Source organism: Oncorhynchus clarkii, chromosome 26 (assembly GCF_045791955.1).
Source record: "Oncorhynchus clarkii lewisi isolate Uvic-CL-2024 chromosome 26, UVic_Ocla_1.0, whole genome shotgun sequence".
Taxonomy (NCBI): domain Eukaryota; kingdom Metazoa; phylum Chordata; class Actinopteri; order Salmoniformes; family Salmonidae; genus Oncorhynchus; species Oncorhynchus clarkii.
Genome location: NC_092172.1, coordinates 50,313,034 through 50,329,185, shown reverse-complemented (window position 1 = coordinate 50,329,185; position 16,152 = coordinate 50,313,034). Strand labels below are relative to the sequence as shown.

At 49.4% G+C, this 16,152-nt stretch overlaps 1 protein-coding gene across 1 annotated transcript in view; it reads right to left on the bottom strand.

The window, feature by feature from the left end:
- Window positions 1–2,002: 2,002 nt before the first annotated feature.
- Window positions 2,003–16,152, bottom strand: part of LOC139384429 (sodium/hydrogen exchanger 5-like) — a 76,593-nt gene continuing 62,443 nt past the window's right edge. The window contains exons 12-17 of the mRNA XM_071129194.1: window positions 10,322–10,413; window positions 9,965–10,091; window positions 9,121–9,276; window positions 4,108–4,180; window positions 3,017–3,148; window positions 2,003–2,890 (exon numbers count right to left, since the gene is read on the bottom strand). Coding sequence (XP_070985295.1) covers window positions 2,304–2,890; window positions 3,017–3,148; window positions 4,108–4,180; window positions 9,121–9,276; window positions 9,965–10,091; window positions 10,322–10,413 — 1,167 coding nt within the window. The 3' untranslated portion in view covers window positions 2,003–2,303. The remainder of the gene's footprint in view (window positions 2,891–3,016; window positions 3,149–4,107; window positions 4,181–9,120; window positions 9,277–9,964; window positions 10,092–10,321; window positions 10,414–16,152) is intronic.

Sequence of the window (16,152 nt, the reverse complement as noted above, 5' to 3'; positions counted from 1 at the left end):
ACCAGGGTCTGTAGTACCTTAGACCGCTGTGATACAGCCTGGAATGGAACCAGGGTCTGTAGTACCTTAGACCGCTGTGATACAGCCTGGAATCGAACCAGGGTCTGTAGTACCTTAGACCGCTGTGATACAGCCTGGAATCGAACCAGGGTCTGTAGTACCTTAGACCGCTGTGATACAGCCTGGAATGGAACCAGGGTCTGTAGTACCTTAGACCGCTGTGATACAGCCTGGAATGGAACCAGGGTCTGTAGTACCTTAGACCGCTGTGATACAGCCTGGAATGGAACCAGGGTCTGTAGTACCTTAGACCGCTGTGATACAGCCTGGAATGGAACCAGGGTCTGTAGTACCTTAGACCGCTGTGATACAGCCTGGAATGGAACCAGGGTCTGTAGTACCTTAGACCGCTGCGATACAGCCTGGAATGGAACCAGGGTCTGTAGTACCTTAGACCGCTGCGATACAGCCTGGAATGGAACCAGGGTCTGTAGTACCTTAGACCGCTGTGATACAGCCTGGAATGGAACCAGGGTCTGTAGTACCTTAGACCGCTGTGATACAGCCTGGAATGGAACCAGGGTCTGTAGTACCTTAGACCGCTGTGATACAGCCTGGAATGGAACCAGGGTCTGTAGTACCTTAGACCGCTGTGATACAGCCTGGAATGGAACCAGGGTCTGTAGTACCTTAGACCGCTGCGATACAGCCTGGAATGGAACCAGGGTCTGTAGTACCTTAGACCGCTGCGATACAGCCTGGATTGGAACCAGGGTCTGTAGTACCTTAGACCGCTGTGATACAGCCTGGAATCGAACCAGGGTCTGTAGTATCTTAGACCACTGCGATACAGCCTGGAATCGAACCAGGGTCTGTAGTACCACTGCGCCGCTCGGGAGCCCTTAAAGAGCGCGATTTGGCGGGCCATGTTTCGGAGGATGCGTGACTCCGCCTTCGCCTCTCCCGAGAACGTTGAGAAGTTGCAGCGATGAGACAAGATCATAATTAGGGAGAAAAAGGGGGCTAAAAAAAGTATATATATATTATATAAGTGAAGCTGTTAGGCAGGACAAATGTTTTCTCTCTCTCTTTTCTTGTGGGTCGGGGAGGAGGAGAGGGAGAGGGAGAGGGAGAGGGAGAGGGAGAGGGAGAGGAGAGGAGAGGAGAGGAGAGGAGAGGAGAGGAGAGGAGAGGGAGGGAGAGGGAGAGGGAGAGGGAGAGGGAGAGGGAGAGGGAGAGGGAGAGGAGAGGAGAGGAGAGGAGAGGAGAGGAGAGGAGAGGAGAGGAGAGGAGAGGAGAGGAGAGGGAGAGGGAGAGGGAGAGGGAGAAGAGAGGAGAGGAGAGGAGAGGAGAGGAGGGGGGAGGGAGGGAGAGGAGAGGAGAGGAGAGGAGAGGAGAGGAGAGGAGGAGAGGAGAGGAGGAGAGTACTGGGGGTTGAATGGAGCGTTTGATGTTAGATGGACACACCCCATAAGGCCTGGGTAATGCGGCCGTCCGGCTGTGGACAGATATATTTCCCAAATCGGCTTACATCTTGACATTGACTTATACTCAAGTGTATGAAACAGACAGAGCAGAACCTCGACCCCTGCAGGGACCTGGGGGGATAGAACCAATCAGGGACCAGGATCTGGTCATCAATCAACAACACTCTCTCTGGAAACTGGTATTGTTTTACCACATGGACGGACGGCCCCAACCCTGGACCACAATGCACTGTGTCTGTCTATCTGTGACTGTACCAGCTGCCACATCAAAACTCTCAGCCTTCGTCCCAAATGGCACCCTTTTCCCTATTGGGGCCCTGGTCAAAAGTAGTGCACTATATAGGGAATAGGGTGCTCATTATGGGATGCTCATTATACTTCGTCAATATCATCATCGCTGTATTAGTCCAACATCCTGTGTGTGTGTGTGTGTGTGTGTGTGTGTGTGTGTGTGTGTGTGTGTGTGTGTGTGTGTGTGTGTGTGTGTGTGTGTGTGTGTGTGTGTGTGTGTTTGTAATGTATGTCTGAATCTATAGAGACAGTGGATCCAGAGTTATTGAAGGAGATGAAGACTCGTCGTCTGGAAGGAGAAGTAGCAGAGCTGAGGGGGTTGGACGGCCTGAGCTGGTGTGTGTGGTTGGGTGACTGTTCTGTTGTTGAGTGTGTGAGGCAGTGAGGGACGTGATTGCCCATAAAAGCTGATTTGAAATCAGTCTTGTGTTGTTCTCCCTAGTAGGTATTGGTTAGGGACTTGGTTGAGTAAGCTGATCCTAGATCTGGGTCGCCGGGGCAACACCAGAGATGTGGTTGGAGCTATTAAAGCTGAGTGGGCCCTCTGCTGCGTGCCAGCGGCTCACTGCCAGGAGGGGGCGCTGTGACCAGGCTCCTCAGGTACACACAGGGGTTCCTCCTCCGCCCTAGACCCTGGGCCAGGGGGGGAGGGGGCGGGGGGCCGGGGGGCCTCACAGAGGATGACACGAGGGGCTGCAGCTCTTGCTCCTGATCAGACAAGGCTCCCTCTTCCTCCTCCTCTCCTCCTGGAGGGAACTCAAACCGAGCGATGCCCTGAGCCACTATTGACCCAGCCCCTCTGGATCCAAAACCAGAGCCACTAACTCCACTACCAGAGTATGAGACAGGACGCTGCCCTCCCAGCCTGGAGAGGGCGCTGACGCGGGGGTGTAAGGGCTCTACGGGGCCCGGCGGAGAGGCCAGGCTCTCTAAGGAGGAGATGCTCTGGTTCCAAGCCTGCTGCAGGTCTATGGGGATGATTTTAGTAGCCTCCATGGAAATACACACCGGCAGGGTTCCGATACCGCCCTTCCAGGGCAGGTTCCTCTCACTGCAGGTGGGGGAGGGCGGGGCCACGGAGGGGCTCTGACACACCTCCAGACCAGCCGGGACTGAGACAGGACACAGGTCAGACAGAGGAGAATACAGTCAGGATTCTGTATTAGTACAGTATTTAGACAGGGACACCAGGCCATTTTCTTAAGTTTCTAGTCTCTCCTGTGTCAATGTGTCCTTACCAGATTTGGGTCGTTCTTTGGGCGTGTCTGGAACCTTTCGAGCCACAAAGGTGATGCCAACGTCCTCCTCCTTCTCTGGCTCAAAGTGTTCCCCCTTCTCATCCTCAGACTCCACTGTCACCACCACAGGATCTGAGGGGGCATCACAGACACATGAACACTACAGTACCCACAATGCACCACCACAGGATCTGAGGGGGCATCACAGACACATGAACACTACAGTACCCACAATGCACCACCACAGGATCTGAGGGGGCATCACAGACACATGAATACTACAGTACCCACAATGCACCACCACAGGATATGAGAGGGCATCACAGACACATGAACACTACAGTACCCACAATGCACCTTCACAGGCTCTGAGGGGACATCACAGACACATGAACACTACAGTACCCACAATGCACCACCACATGATCTGAGGGGGCATCACAGACACATGAACACTACAGTACCCACAATGCACCACCACAGGATCTGAGGGGGCATCACAGACACATGAACACTACAGTACCCACAATGCACCACCACAGGATCTGAGGGGGCATCACAGACACATGAACACTACAGTACCCACAATGCACCTTCACAGGCTCTGAGGGGACATCACAGACACATGAACACTACAGTACCCACAATGCACCACCATAGGATCGGAGGAGGCATCATAGACACATGAACACTACCCTACCCACAATGCACCACCATAGGATCGGAGGAGGCATCATAGACACATGAACACTACCCTACCCACAATGCACCACCATAGGATTTGAGGGGGCATTGTAGACACATGAACAATATCAATCATGATCAATGATAGCTACTATCTTTTATTTTTACAACCAACTCCTATGCTCTGTCCCAGTGTCCACACTTACATACTACCTAGTGTGAACCAATGTCATGCCTGAGCATCCTAGATAATGTACTAGTGTGGATATTGGAACGTAGCCCTAGATTCCAGAACCCTCAGAAATGAGTTTGAGCGAGTGAGAACTGGGAACACAGGCTATGAAGGAATGCTATTGAAATCACTAAGGCCTGACTCCATTTCCAGTGTGTTTAAGGGAGTGACTCACCTTTGTCCTGCCAGCTGACGTTCCGTCGAGGTTTGTCGTTGAGGTCCTGTTCTTTAACGTCTGATCCTCTCCGCTGTAGGAGGGCGAGAAAACACCCGTTAGAATGTCTATTACAGGCAGGACCCACAGGAAACCCGGCAGGACCCACAAGAAACCAGGCAGGACCCACAGGAAACCAGGCAGGACCCACAGGAAACCAGGCAGGACCCACAGGAAACCAGGCAGGACCCACAGGAAACCAGGGAGGACCCACAGGAAACCAGGCAGGACCCACAGGAAACCAGGCAGGACCCACAGGAAACCAGGCAGGACCCACAGGAAACCAGGCAGGACCCACAGGAAACCAGGCAGGACCCACAGGAAACCAGGCAGGACCCACAGGAAACCAGGGAGGACCCACAGGAAACCAGGCAGGACCCACAGGAAACCAGGCAGGACCCACAGGAAACCAGACAGGACCCACAGGAAACCAGGCAGGACCCACAGGAAACCAGGGAGGACCCACAGGAAACCAGGCAGGACCCACAGGAAACCAGGCAGGACCCACAGGAAACCAGGCAGGACCCACAGGAAACCAGACAGGACCCACAGGAAACCAGACAGGACCCACAGGAAACCAGGCAGGACCCACAGGAAACCAGACAGGACCCACAGGAAACCAGACAGGACCCACAGGAAACCAGGCAGGACCCACAGGAAACCAGACAGGACCCACAGGAACCCTCCTACAGCTCCTCCCACTTATGATTACTTCCTATTTCTCCCATCTGCAACAGAGGACGGTCCAATGCTCTGGCTATACCGTTGAAGGCCCTGGCTATACTGTTGAAGGCCCTGCTGGCTATACCGTTGAAGGCCCTGGCTATACTGTTGAAGGCCCTGGCTATACTGTTGAAGTCCCTGGCTATACTGTTGAAGGCCCTGGCTATAACGTTGAAGACCCTGGCTATACCGTTGAAGGCCCTGGCTATACCGTTGAAGGCCCTGGCTATACTGTTGAAGGCCCTGGCTATACCGTTGAAGGCCCTGGCTATACCATTGAAGGCCCTGGCTATACCGTTGAAGGCCCTGGCTATACCGTTGAAGTCCCTGGCTATACCGTTGAAGGCCCTGGCTATACCGTTGAAGTCCCTGGCTATACCGTTGAAGGCCCTGGCTATACTGTTGAAGGCCCTGGCTATACTGTTGAAGACCCTGGCTATACTGTTGAAGGCCCTGGCTATACCGTTGAAGGCCCTGGCTATACCGTTGAAGGCCCTGCTGGCTATACTGTTGAAGGCCCTGGCTATACCGTTGAAGGCCCTGGCTATACCGTTGAAGGCCCTGGCTATACCGTTGAAGGCCCTGGCTATACCGTTGAAGACCCTGGCTATACTGTTGAAGGGCCTGGCTATACTGTTGAAGGCCCTGCTGGCTATACTGTTGAAGTCCCTGGCTATACTGTTGAAGGCCCTGGCTATACCGTTGAAGGCCTGGCTATACTGTTGAAGTCCCTGGCTATACCGTTGAAGACCCTGGCTATACTGTTGAAGGCCCTGGCTATACCGTTGAAGGCCTGGCTATACTGTTGAAGTCCCTGGCTATACCGTTGAAGACCCTGGCTATACTGTTGAAGGCCCTGGCTATACCGTTGAAAGCCCTGGCTAAAACCCAGTAGACAACCCAACCCAGCCCTGCCTAAAACCCAGTACAGAGCCCAGCCCACCCTGTCTAAAACCCAGTACAGACAACCCAGCCCACCCTGTCTAAAACCCAGTACAGACAACCCAACCCAGCCCTGCCTAAAACCCAGTACAGACAACCCAACCCAGCCCTGCCTAAAACCCAGTACAGAGCCCAGCCCACCCTGTCTAAAACCCAGTACAGACAACCCAGCTCACCCTGTCTAAAACCCAGTACAGACAACCCAGCCCACCCTGTCTAAAACCCAGTACAGACAACCCAGCCCACCCTGTCTAAAACCCAGCCCAGTGTTGGGTCAGTAACCAGCAGGTAGCCTAGTGGTTAAGAGCGTTGGACTAGTAACCAGCAGGTAGACTAGTGGTTAGAGCGTTGGACTAGTAACCAGCAGGTAGCCTAGTGGTTAGAGCGTTGGACTAGTAACCAGCAGGTAGTCTAGTGGTTAGAGCGTTGGACTAGTAACCAGCAGGCAGTTAACCCACTGTTCCCCTGAACAAGGCAGTTAACCCACTGTTCCCCTGAACAAGGCAGTTAACCCACTGTTCCCCTGAACAAGGCAGTTAACCCACTGTTCCCCTGAACAAGGCAGTTAACCCACTGTTCCCCTGAACAAGGCAGTTAACCCACTGTTCCCCTGAACAAGGCAGTTAACCCCACTGTTCCCCTGAACAAGGCAGTTAACCCACTGTTCCCCTGAACAAGGCAGTTAACCCACTGTTCCCCTGAACAAGGCAGTTAACCCACTGTTCCCCTGAACAAGGCAGTTAACCCACTGTTCCCCTGAACAAGGCAGTTAACCCCACTGTTCCCCTGAACAAGGCAGTTAACCCACTGTTCCCCTGAACAAGGCAGTTAACCCACTGTTCCCCTGAACAAGACAGTTAACCCACTGTTCCCCTGAACAAGGCAGTTAACCCCACTGTTCCCCTGAACAAGGCAGTTAACCCCACTGTTCCCCTGAACAAGGCAGTTAACCCCACTGTTCCCCTGAACAAGGCAGTTAACCCCACTGTTCCCCTGAACAAGGCAGTTAACCCCACTGTTCCCCTGAACAAGGCAGTTAACCCACTGTTCCCCTGAACAAGGCAGTTAACCCACTGTTCCCCTGAACAAGGCAGTTAACCCCACTGTTCCCCTGAACAAGGCAGTTAACCCACTGTTCCCCTGAACAAGGCAGTTAACCCACTGTTCCCCTGAACAAGACAGTTAACCCACTGTTCCCCTGAACAAGGCAGTTAACCCCACTGTTCCCCTGAACAAGGCAGTTAACCCCACTGTTCCCCTGAACAAGGCAGTTAACCCCACTGTTCCCCTGAACAAGGCAGTTAACCCCACTGTTCCCCTGAACAAGGCAGTTAACCCCACTGTTCCCCTGAACAAGGCAGTTAACCCCACTGTTCCCCTGAACAAGGCAGTTAACCCCACTGTTCCCCTGAACAAGGCAGTTAACCCCACTGTTCCCCTGAACAAGGCAGTTAACCCCACTGTTCCCCTGAACAAGGCAGTTAACCCCACTGTTCCCCTGAACAAGGCAGTTAACCCACTGTTCCCCTGAACAAGGCAGTTAACCCACTGTTCCCCTGAACAAGGCAGTTAACCCCACTGTTCCCCTGAACAAGGCAGTTAACCCCACTGTTCCCCTGAACAAGGCAGTTAACCCACTGTTCCCCTGAACAAGGCAGTTAACCCCACTGTTCCCCTGAACAAGGCAGTTAACCCCACTGTTCCCCTGAACAAGGCAGTTAACCCACTGTTCCCCTGAACAAGGCAGTTAACCCACTGTTCCCCTGAACAAGGCAGTTAACCCACTGTTCCCCTGAACAAGGCAGTTAACCCACTGTTCCCCTGAACAAGGCAGTTAACCCCACTGTTCCCCTGAACAAGGCAGTTAACCCCACTGTTCCCCTGAACAAGGCAGTTAACCCCACTGTTCCCCTGAACAAGGCAGTTAACCCCACTGTTCCCCTGAACAAGGCAGTTAACCCCACTGTTCCCCTGAACAAGGCAGTTAACCCACTGTTCCCCTGAACAAGGCAGTTAACCCACTGTTCCCCTGAACAAGGCAGTTAACCCACTGTTCCCCTGAACAAGGCAGTTAACCCACTGTTCCTAGACCGTCATTGAAAATAAGAATGTGTTCTTAACTGACTAGTTAAATAAAGGTTAAATAAAATAAAAAAACAATTTAAATATTGATTTGGTCCCAAGAGGTTAAACCTTTCTCCAATCCAATAATTTCTTTTAGAGATGCTGAAGTCTCCCCCTATCCTGGTTCCCTGCTGAAGTTACACAGAGATAATAACATCCAATCATTTATTTTAGAGATGCTAAAGTCTCCCCCTATCCTGGCTCCCTGCTGAAGTTACACAGAGATAATAACATCCAATAATTTCTTTTAGAGATGCTAAAGTCTCCCCCTATCCTGGTTCCCTGCTGAAGTTACACAGAGATAATAACATCCAATCATTTCTTTTAGAGATGCTGAAGTCTCCCCCTATCCTGGCTCCCTGCTGAAGTTACACAGAGATAATAACATCCAATCATTTCTTTTAGAGATGCTGAAGTCTCCCCCTATCCTGGCTCCCTGCTGAAGTTACACAGAGATAATAACATCCAATAATTTCTTTTAGAGATGCTAAAGTCTCCCCCTATCCTGGTTCCCTGCTGAAGTTACACAGAGATAATAACATCCAATAATTTCTTTTAGAGATGCTAAAGTCTCCCCCTATCCTGGTTCCCTGCTGAAGTTACACAGAGATAATAACATCCAATCATTTCTTTTAGAGATGCTGAAGTCTCCCCCTATCCTGGCTCCCTGCTGAAGTTACACAGAGATAATAACATCCAATCATTTCTTTTAGAGATGCTGAAGTCTCCCCCTATCCTGGCTCCCTGCTGAAGTTACACAGAGATAATAACATCCAATCATTTCTTTTAGAGATGCTGAAGTCTCCCCCTATCCTGGCTCCCTGCTGAAGTTACACAGAGATAATAACATCCAATCATTTCTTTTAGAGATGCTGAAGTCTCCCCCTATCCTGGCTCCCTGCTGAAGTTACACAGAGATAATAACATCCAATCATTTATTTTAGAGATGCTAAAGTCTCCCCCTATCCTGGCTCCCTGCTGAAGTTACACAGAGATAATAACATCCAATAATTTCTTTTAGAGATGCTAAAGTCTCCCCCTATCCTGGTTCCCTGCTGAAGTTACACAGAGATAATAACATCCAATCATTTCTTTTAGAGATGCTAAAGTCTCCCCCTATCCTGGTTCCCTGCTGAAGTTACACAGAGATAATAACATCCAATCATTTATTTTAGGGGTCCCTGCCTTTTTCTGGCTGCGGTCCTTCTTGTGGCTGTGGCGTTTGTGTCGGGTGGTCTTGAACGTCTCCATGCGGCTCTTCATATTTCTCTGGAAGATCTCTCTGTCCTGACGCTCGTGGTCCCCCACTGTCATGAAGTGTCTGCTGTAGTGGGACTGGTACTATGGAGAGGGGAGAGAGGAGGGGAGAGAGAGAGAGAGGAGGGGAGAGGGAGAGAGAGGAGGGGAGAGAGAGAGAGAGAGAGAGAGAGAGAGAGAGAGGAGGGGAGAGGGAGAGAGAGAGAGAGAGAGAGAGAGAGAGAGAGAGAGAGAGAGAGAGAGAGAGAGAGAGAGAGAGGAGGGGAGAGCAAGTCATATTGTAGTTATACAATGCAGATCTCTCTGTCCTGATGCTAGTGGTCCCCCACTGGCACTATGGGGGGGGGGGAGAGGAGAGGAGAGGGAGGAGAGGAGATAAGAGGACAGGGAGGAGAGGACAGGGAGGAGAGGAGATAAGAGGACAGGGAGGAGAGGAGATAAGAGGACATGGAGGAGAGGACAGGGAGGAGAGGAGATAAGAGGACAGGGAGGAAAGGAGATAAGAGGACAGGGAGGAGAGGACAGGGAGGAGAGGAGATAAGAGGACAGGGAGGAGAGGAGTTAAGAGGACAGGGAGGAGAGGACAGGGAGGAGAGGAGATAAGAGGACAGGGAGGAGAGGAGATAAGAGGACAGGGAGGAGAGGAGATAAGAGGACAGGGAGGAGAGGAGTTAAGAGGACAGGAGATAAGAGGACAGGGAGGAGAGGACAGGGAGGAGAGGAGATAAGACACTGTCTGTCTGTCTGTGTGACAGTGCTGACAGGGCCGTACCCGTCTCCTGGGCTTGTACAGGTTCCCAGCCAGGAAGTGATGCGTTTCTGACTCCTCCTCCACCTTGGCTCCCGGCACGTTGTCAATCACCTGGAGGTCCAGACAGACCCCACTACCGTTCTCTCTCCTGTAGGGTTAGAGTAAAGACTGTTAGCAGTGGTTGGGTTGGGACCCCACAGGGGAGTTCATAAAGACTGGGTATTGTTTGGGAAAGCACGGTCACACCCAGTGACCCAGTGCCATTAATAGACAGCTGCAGATATGACGGTCACACCCAGTGCTATTAATAAATACACACACACTCACACACACACACACACACACACACACACACACACACAGAGAGACTTAACTCACAGGTAGTTGGTGACGTTGGTGACCTCTGGGAAAGATGCCCTGGAGGCCATGGAGGGCAGAGAGAGCCTGGCAGAGGTCAGCACGTTGCCACCCTGTTCAGGAGACACACACAGAGGTTAAAGATCAGGGGTCAACTCATCCTCAAAACACCTCACGTTGTCTGAAAAGGTTTTATAAAATGGTGAGTCTGGACTTAAGTGGACAGTCAAAATGTAATGGATCACAAAACAGGTCTGGGTGGAGTTAGTTAAACACCTCCTCAGAAACAGTCTGGGTGGAGTTAAACACCTCCTAGGAAACAGTCTGGGTGGAGTTAGTTAAACACCTCCTAGGAAACAGTCTGGGTGGAGTTAAACACCTCCTAGGAAACAGTCTGGGTGGAGTTAAACACCTCCTAGGAAACAGTCTGGGTGGAGTTTAAACACCTCCTCCGAAACAGTCTGGGTGGAGTTAGTTAAACACCTCCTAGGAAAAAGTCTGGGTGGAGTTAAACACCTCCTAGGAAACAGTCTGGGCGGAGTTAAACACCTCCTAGGAAACAGTCTGGGTGGAGTTAGTTAAACACCTCCTAGGAAACAGTCTGGGTGGAGTTAAACACCTCCTAGGAAACAGTCTGGGTGGAGTTAGTTAAACACCTCCTCAGAAACAGTCTGGGTGTAGTTAAACACCTCCTAGGAAACAGTCTGGGTGGAGTTAAACACCTCCTAGGAAACAGTCTGGGTGGAGTTAAACACCTCCTCAGAAACAGTCTGGGTGGAGTTAAACACCTCCTCAGAAACAGTATGGGTGGAGTTAGTTAAACACCTCCTAGGAAACAGTCTGGGTGGAGTTAAACACCTCCTCAGAAACAGTCTGGGTGGAGTTAGTTAAACACCTCCTAGGAAACAGTCTGGGTGGAGTTAAACACCTCCTAGGAAACAGTCTGGGTGGAGTTAGTTAAACACCTCCTAGGAAACAGTCTGGGTGGAGTTAAACACCTCCTAGGAAACAGTCTGGGTGGAGTTAAACACCTCCTAGGAAACAGTCTGGGTGGAGTTAGTTAAACACCTCCTAGGAAACAGTCTGGGTGGAGTTAAACACCTCCTAGGAAACAGTCTGGGTGGAGTTTAAACACCTCCTCCGAAACAGTCTGGGTGGAGTTAAACACCTCCTAGGAAACAGTCTGGGTGGAGTTTAAACACCTCCTCCGAAACAGTCTGGGTGGAATTAGTTAAACACCTCCTAGGAAACAGTCTGGGTGGAGTTAAACACCTCCTAGGAAACAGTCTGGGTGGAGTTTAAACACCTCCTCAGAAACAGTCTGGGTGGAGTTAAACACCTCCTCAGAAACAGTCTGGGTGGAGTTAGTTAAACACCTCCTAGGAAACAGTCTGGGTGGAGTTAAACACCTCCTAGGAAACAGTCTGGGTGGAGTTAAACACCTCCTAGGAAACAGTCTGGGTGGAGTTTAAACACTTCCTCCGAAACAGTCTGGGTGGAATTAGTTAAACACCTCCTAGGAAACAGTCTGGGTGGAGTTAAACACCTCCTAGGAAACAGTCTGGGTGGAGTTAAACACCTCCTAGGAAACAGTCTGGGTGGAGTTAGTTAAACACCTCCTAGGAAACAGTCTGGGTGGAGTTAAACACCTCCTAGGAAACAGTCTGGGTGGAGTTTAAACACCTCCTAGGAAACAGACTGGGTGGAGTTAGTTAAACACCTCCTAGGAAACAGTCTGGGTGGAGTTAAACACCTCCTAGGAAACAGTCTGGTACCAACCGAACAAACCAACAAACAAACAAACAAACAAACAAACAACCAAACAAACAAACTAACTACTGGAGACATCTCTCCTACAGAGTATAGGATAAGACTACCTACCAACCGAACAAACTAACTACTGGAGACATCTCTCCTACAGAGTATAGCATAAGACTACCTACCTACTGGAGACATCTCTCCTACAGGATAAGACTACCTACCTACTGGAGACATCTCTCCTACAGGATAAGACTACCTACCTACTGGAGACATCTCTCCTACAGAGTACAGGATAAGACTACCTACCTACAGGAGACATCTCTCCTACAGGATAAGACTACCTACCTACTGGAGACATCTCTCCTACAGAGTATAGGATAAGACTACCTACCTACTGGAGACATCTCTCCTACAGGATAAGACTACCTACCTACAGGAGACATCTCTCCTACAGGATAAGACTACCTACCTACTGGAGACATCTCTCCTACAGAGTATAGGATAAGACTACCTACCTACTGGAGACATCTCTCCTACAGAGTAAAGGATAAGACTACCTACCTACTGGAGACATCTCTCCTACATAGTATAGGATAAGACTACCTACCTACAGGAGACATCTCTCCTACAGGATAAGACTACCTACCTACTGGAGACATCTCTCCTACAGGATAAGACTACCTACCTACTGGAGACATCTCTCCTACAGGATAAGACTACCTACCTACTGGAGACATCTCTCCTACAGAGTACAGGATAAGACTACCTACCTACTGGAGACATCTCTCCTACAGGATAAGACTACCTACCTACTGGAGACATCTCTCCTACAGAGTACAGGATAAGACTACCTACCTACTAGAGACATCTCTCCTACAGGATAAGACTACCTACCTACTGGAGACATCTCTCCTACAGGATAAGACTACCTACCTACAGGAGACATCTCTCCTACAGGATAAGACTACCTACCTACTGGAGACATCTCTCCTACAGAGTACAGGATAAGACTACCTACCTACTAGAGACATCTCTCCTACAGGATAAGACTACCTACCTACTGGAGACATCTCTCCTACAGGATAAGACTACCTACCTACAGGAGACATCTCTCCTACAGGATAAGACTACCTACCTACTGGAGACATCTCTCCTACAGGATAAGACTACCTACCTACTGGAGACATCTCTCCTACAGAGTACAGGATAAGACTACCTACCTACTGGAGACATCTCTCCTACAGGATAAGACTACCTACCTACTGGAGACATCTCTCCTACAGAGTATAGGATAAGACTACCTACCTACTGGAGACATCTCTCCTACAGAGTATAGGATAAGACTACCTACCTACTGGAGACATCTCTCCTACAGGATAAGACTACCTACCTACTGGAGACATCTCTCCTACAGAGTACAGGATAAGACTGCCTACCTACTGGAGACATCTCTCCTACAGGATAAGACTACCTACCTACTGGAGACATCTCTCCTACAGAGTACAGGATAAGACTACCTACCTACTGGAGACATCTCTCCTACAGGATAAGACTACCTACCTACTGGAGACATCTCTCCTACAGAGTATAGGATAAGACTACCTACCTACTGGAGACATCTCTCCTACAGAGTATAGGATAAGACTACCTACCTACTGGAGACATCTCTCCTACAGGATAAGACTACCTACCTACTGGAGACATCTCTCCTACAGAGTACAGGATAAGACTGCCTACCTACTGGAGACATCTCTCCTACAGGATAAGACTACCTACCTACTGGAGACATCTGTCCTACAGGATAAGACTACCTAACTACTGGAGACATCTCTCCTACAGAGTATAGGATAAGACTACCTACCTACCGAACAAACTAACTACTGGAGACATCTCTCCTACAGAGTATAGGATAAGAATTCCTACCGACCGAACAAACTAACTACTGGAGACATCTCTCCTACAGAGTATAGGATAAGACTACCTACCTACCGAACAAACTAACTACTGGAGACATCTCTCCTACAGAGTATAGGATAAGACTACCTACCGACCGAACAAACTAACTACTGGAGACATCTCTCCTACAGAGTATAGGATAAGACTACCTACCTACCGAACAAACTAACTACTGGAGACATCTCTCCTACAGAGTATAGAATAAGACTACCTACCGAACAAACAAACTAACTACTGGAGACATCTCTCCTACAGAGTATAGGATAAGACTACCTACCTACCGAACAAACTAACTACTGGAGACATCTCTCCTACAGAGTATAGGATAAGACTACCTACCGACCGAACAAACTAACTACTGGAGACATCTCTCCTACAGAGTATAGGATAAGACTACCTACCTACCGAACAAACTAACTACTGGAGACATCTCTCCTACAGAGTATAGGATAAGACTACCTACCTACCGAACAAACTAACTACTGGAGACATCTCTCCTACAGAGTATAGGATAAGACTACCTACCTACCGAACAAACTAACTACTGGAGACATCTCTCCTACAGAGTACAGGATAAGACTACCTACCAACTGGAGACATCTCTCCTACAGGATAAGACTACCTACCTACCGAACAAACTAACTACTGGAGACATCTCTCCTACAGAGTACAGGATAAGACTACCTACCTACCGAACAAACTAACTACTGGAGACATCTCTCCTACAGAGTATAGAATAAGACTACCTACCTACCGAACAAACTAACTACTGGAGACATCTCTCCTACAGAGTATAGGATAAGACTACCTACCGACCGAACAAACTAACTACTGGAGACATCTCTCCTACAGAGTATAGGATAAGACTACCTACCTACCGAACAAACTAACTACTGGAGACATCTCTCCTACAGGATAAGACTACCTACCTACTGGAGACATCTCTCCTACAGGATAAGACTACCTACCTACCGAACAAACTAACTACTGGAGACATCTCTCCTACAGGATAAGACTACCTACCTACCGACCGAACAAACTAACTACTGGAGACATCTCTCCTACAGAGTACAGGATAAGACTACCTACCGACCGAACAAACTAACTACTGGAGACATCTCTCCTACAAAGTATAGGATAAGACTACCTACCGACCGAACAAACTAACTACTGGAGACATCTCTCCTACAGGATAAGACTACCTACCTACCGAACAAACTAACTACTGGAGACATCTCTCCTACAGGATAAGACTACCTACCGACCGAACAAACTAACTACTGGAGACATCTCTCCTACAGAGTATAGGATAAGACTACCTACCGACCGAACAAACTAACTACTGGAGACATCTCTCCTACAGGATAAGACTACCTACCTACCACACGCCTGTGAAACATTCCAGCCATGTAAGCTGATAGAACAGGCCTACCCAACAGGCCTGTCTTACCATGGTGGTGATATTAACAAAGAATTCCCCCCGAAATACTTTCCTAAACCTCTCATATCTATTTCCCACACAGTCACGCGGTCTGATGTCATGCACCTTCGCCACTAAGGCTGTGTCCCTAACGGTACCTTATGAAGCGTGACACTTTCTAAACAGATCTCGATGGGCCCAAGTCAACAGTAGTGCACTACAGTATTTAGGGAGGCATTTAGGATGCAGAACCCATCACTCACTGTGATGTCACTAGTAGAGATGGGATGTTTGATGTGGCGACTCTCAGGTCTCAGATTATGCGGTGGTGTCAGCCGAGGAGACAGAGATGAATTACTCTCTCTCTATTCTCTCTCTCCCTTTTCTCTGTCTCTCTATTCTCTCTCTTTCTCTCTCTATCTCTCTATTCTCTCTCTTTCTCTATATTCTTTGTCTCTCTATTCTCTCTCTCTATTCTCTGTCTCTCTATTCTCTCTCTTTCTCTGTCTCTCTATTCTCTCTCTTTCTCTCTCTCTCTCTATATATATTCTCTCTCTTTCTCTATTATCTCTCTCTATTCTCTCTCTGTCTCTCTATTCTCTCTCTTTCTATTCTCTATCTTTCTATTCTCTCTCTCTCTATTCTCTCTCTCTCTATTCTCTCTCTCTCTATTCTCTCTCTCTCTCTCTCTCTCTCTATTCTCTCTCTCTCTATT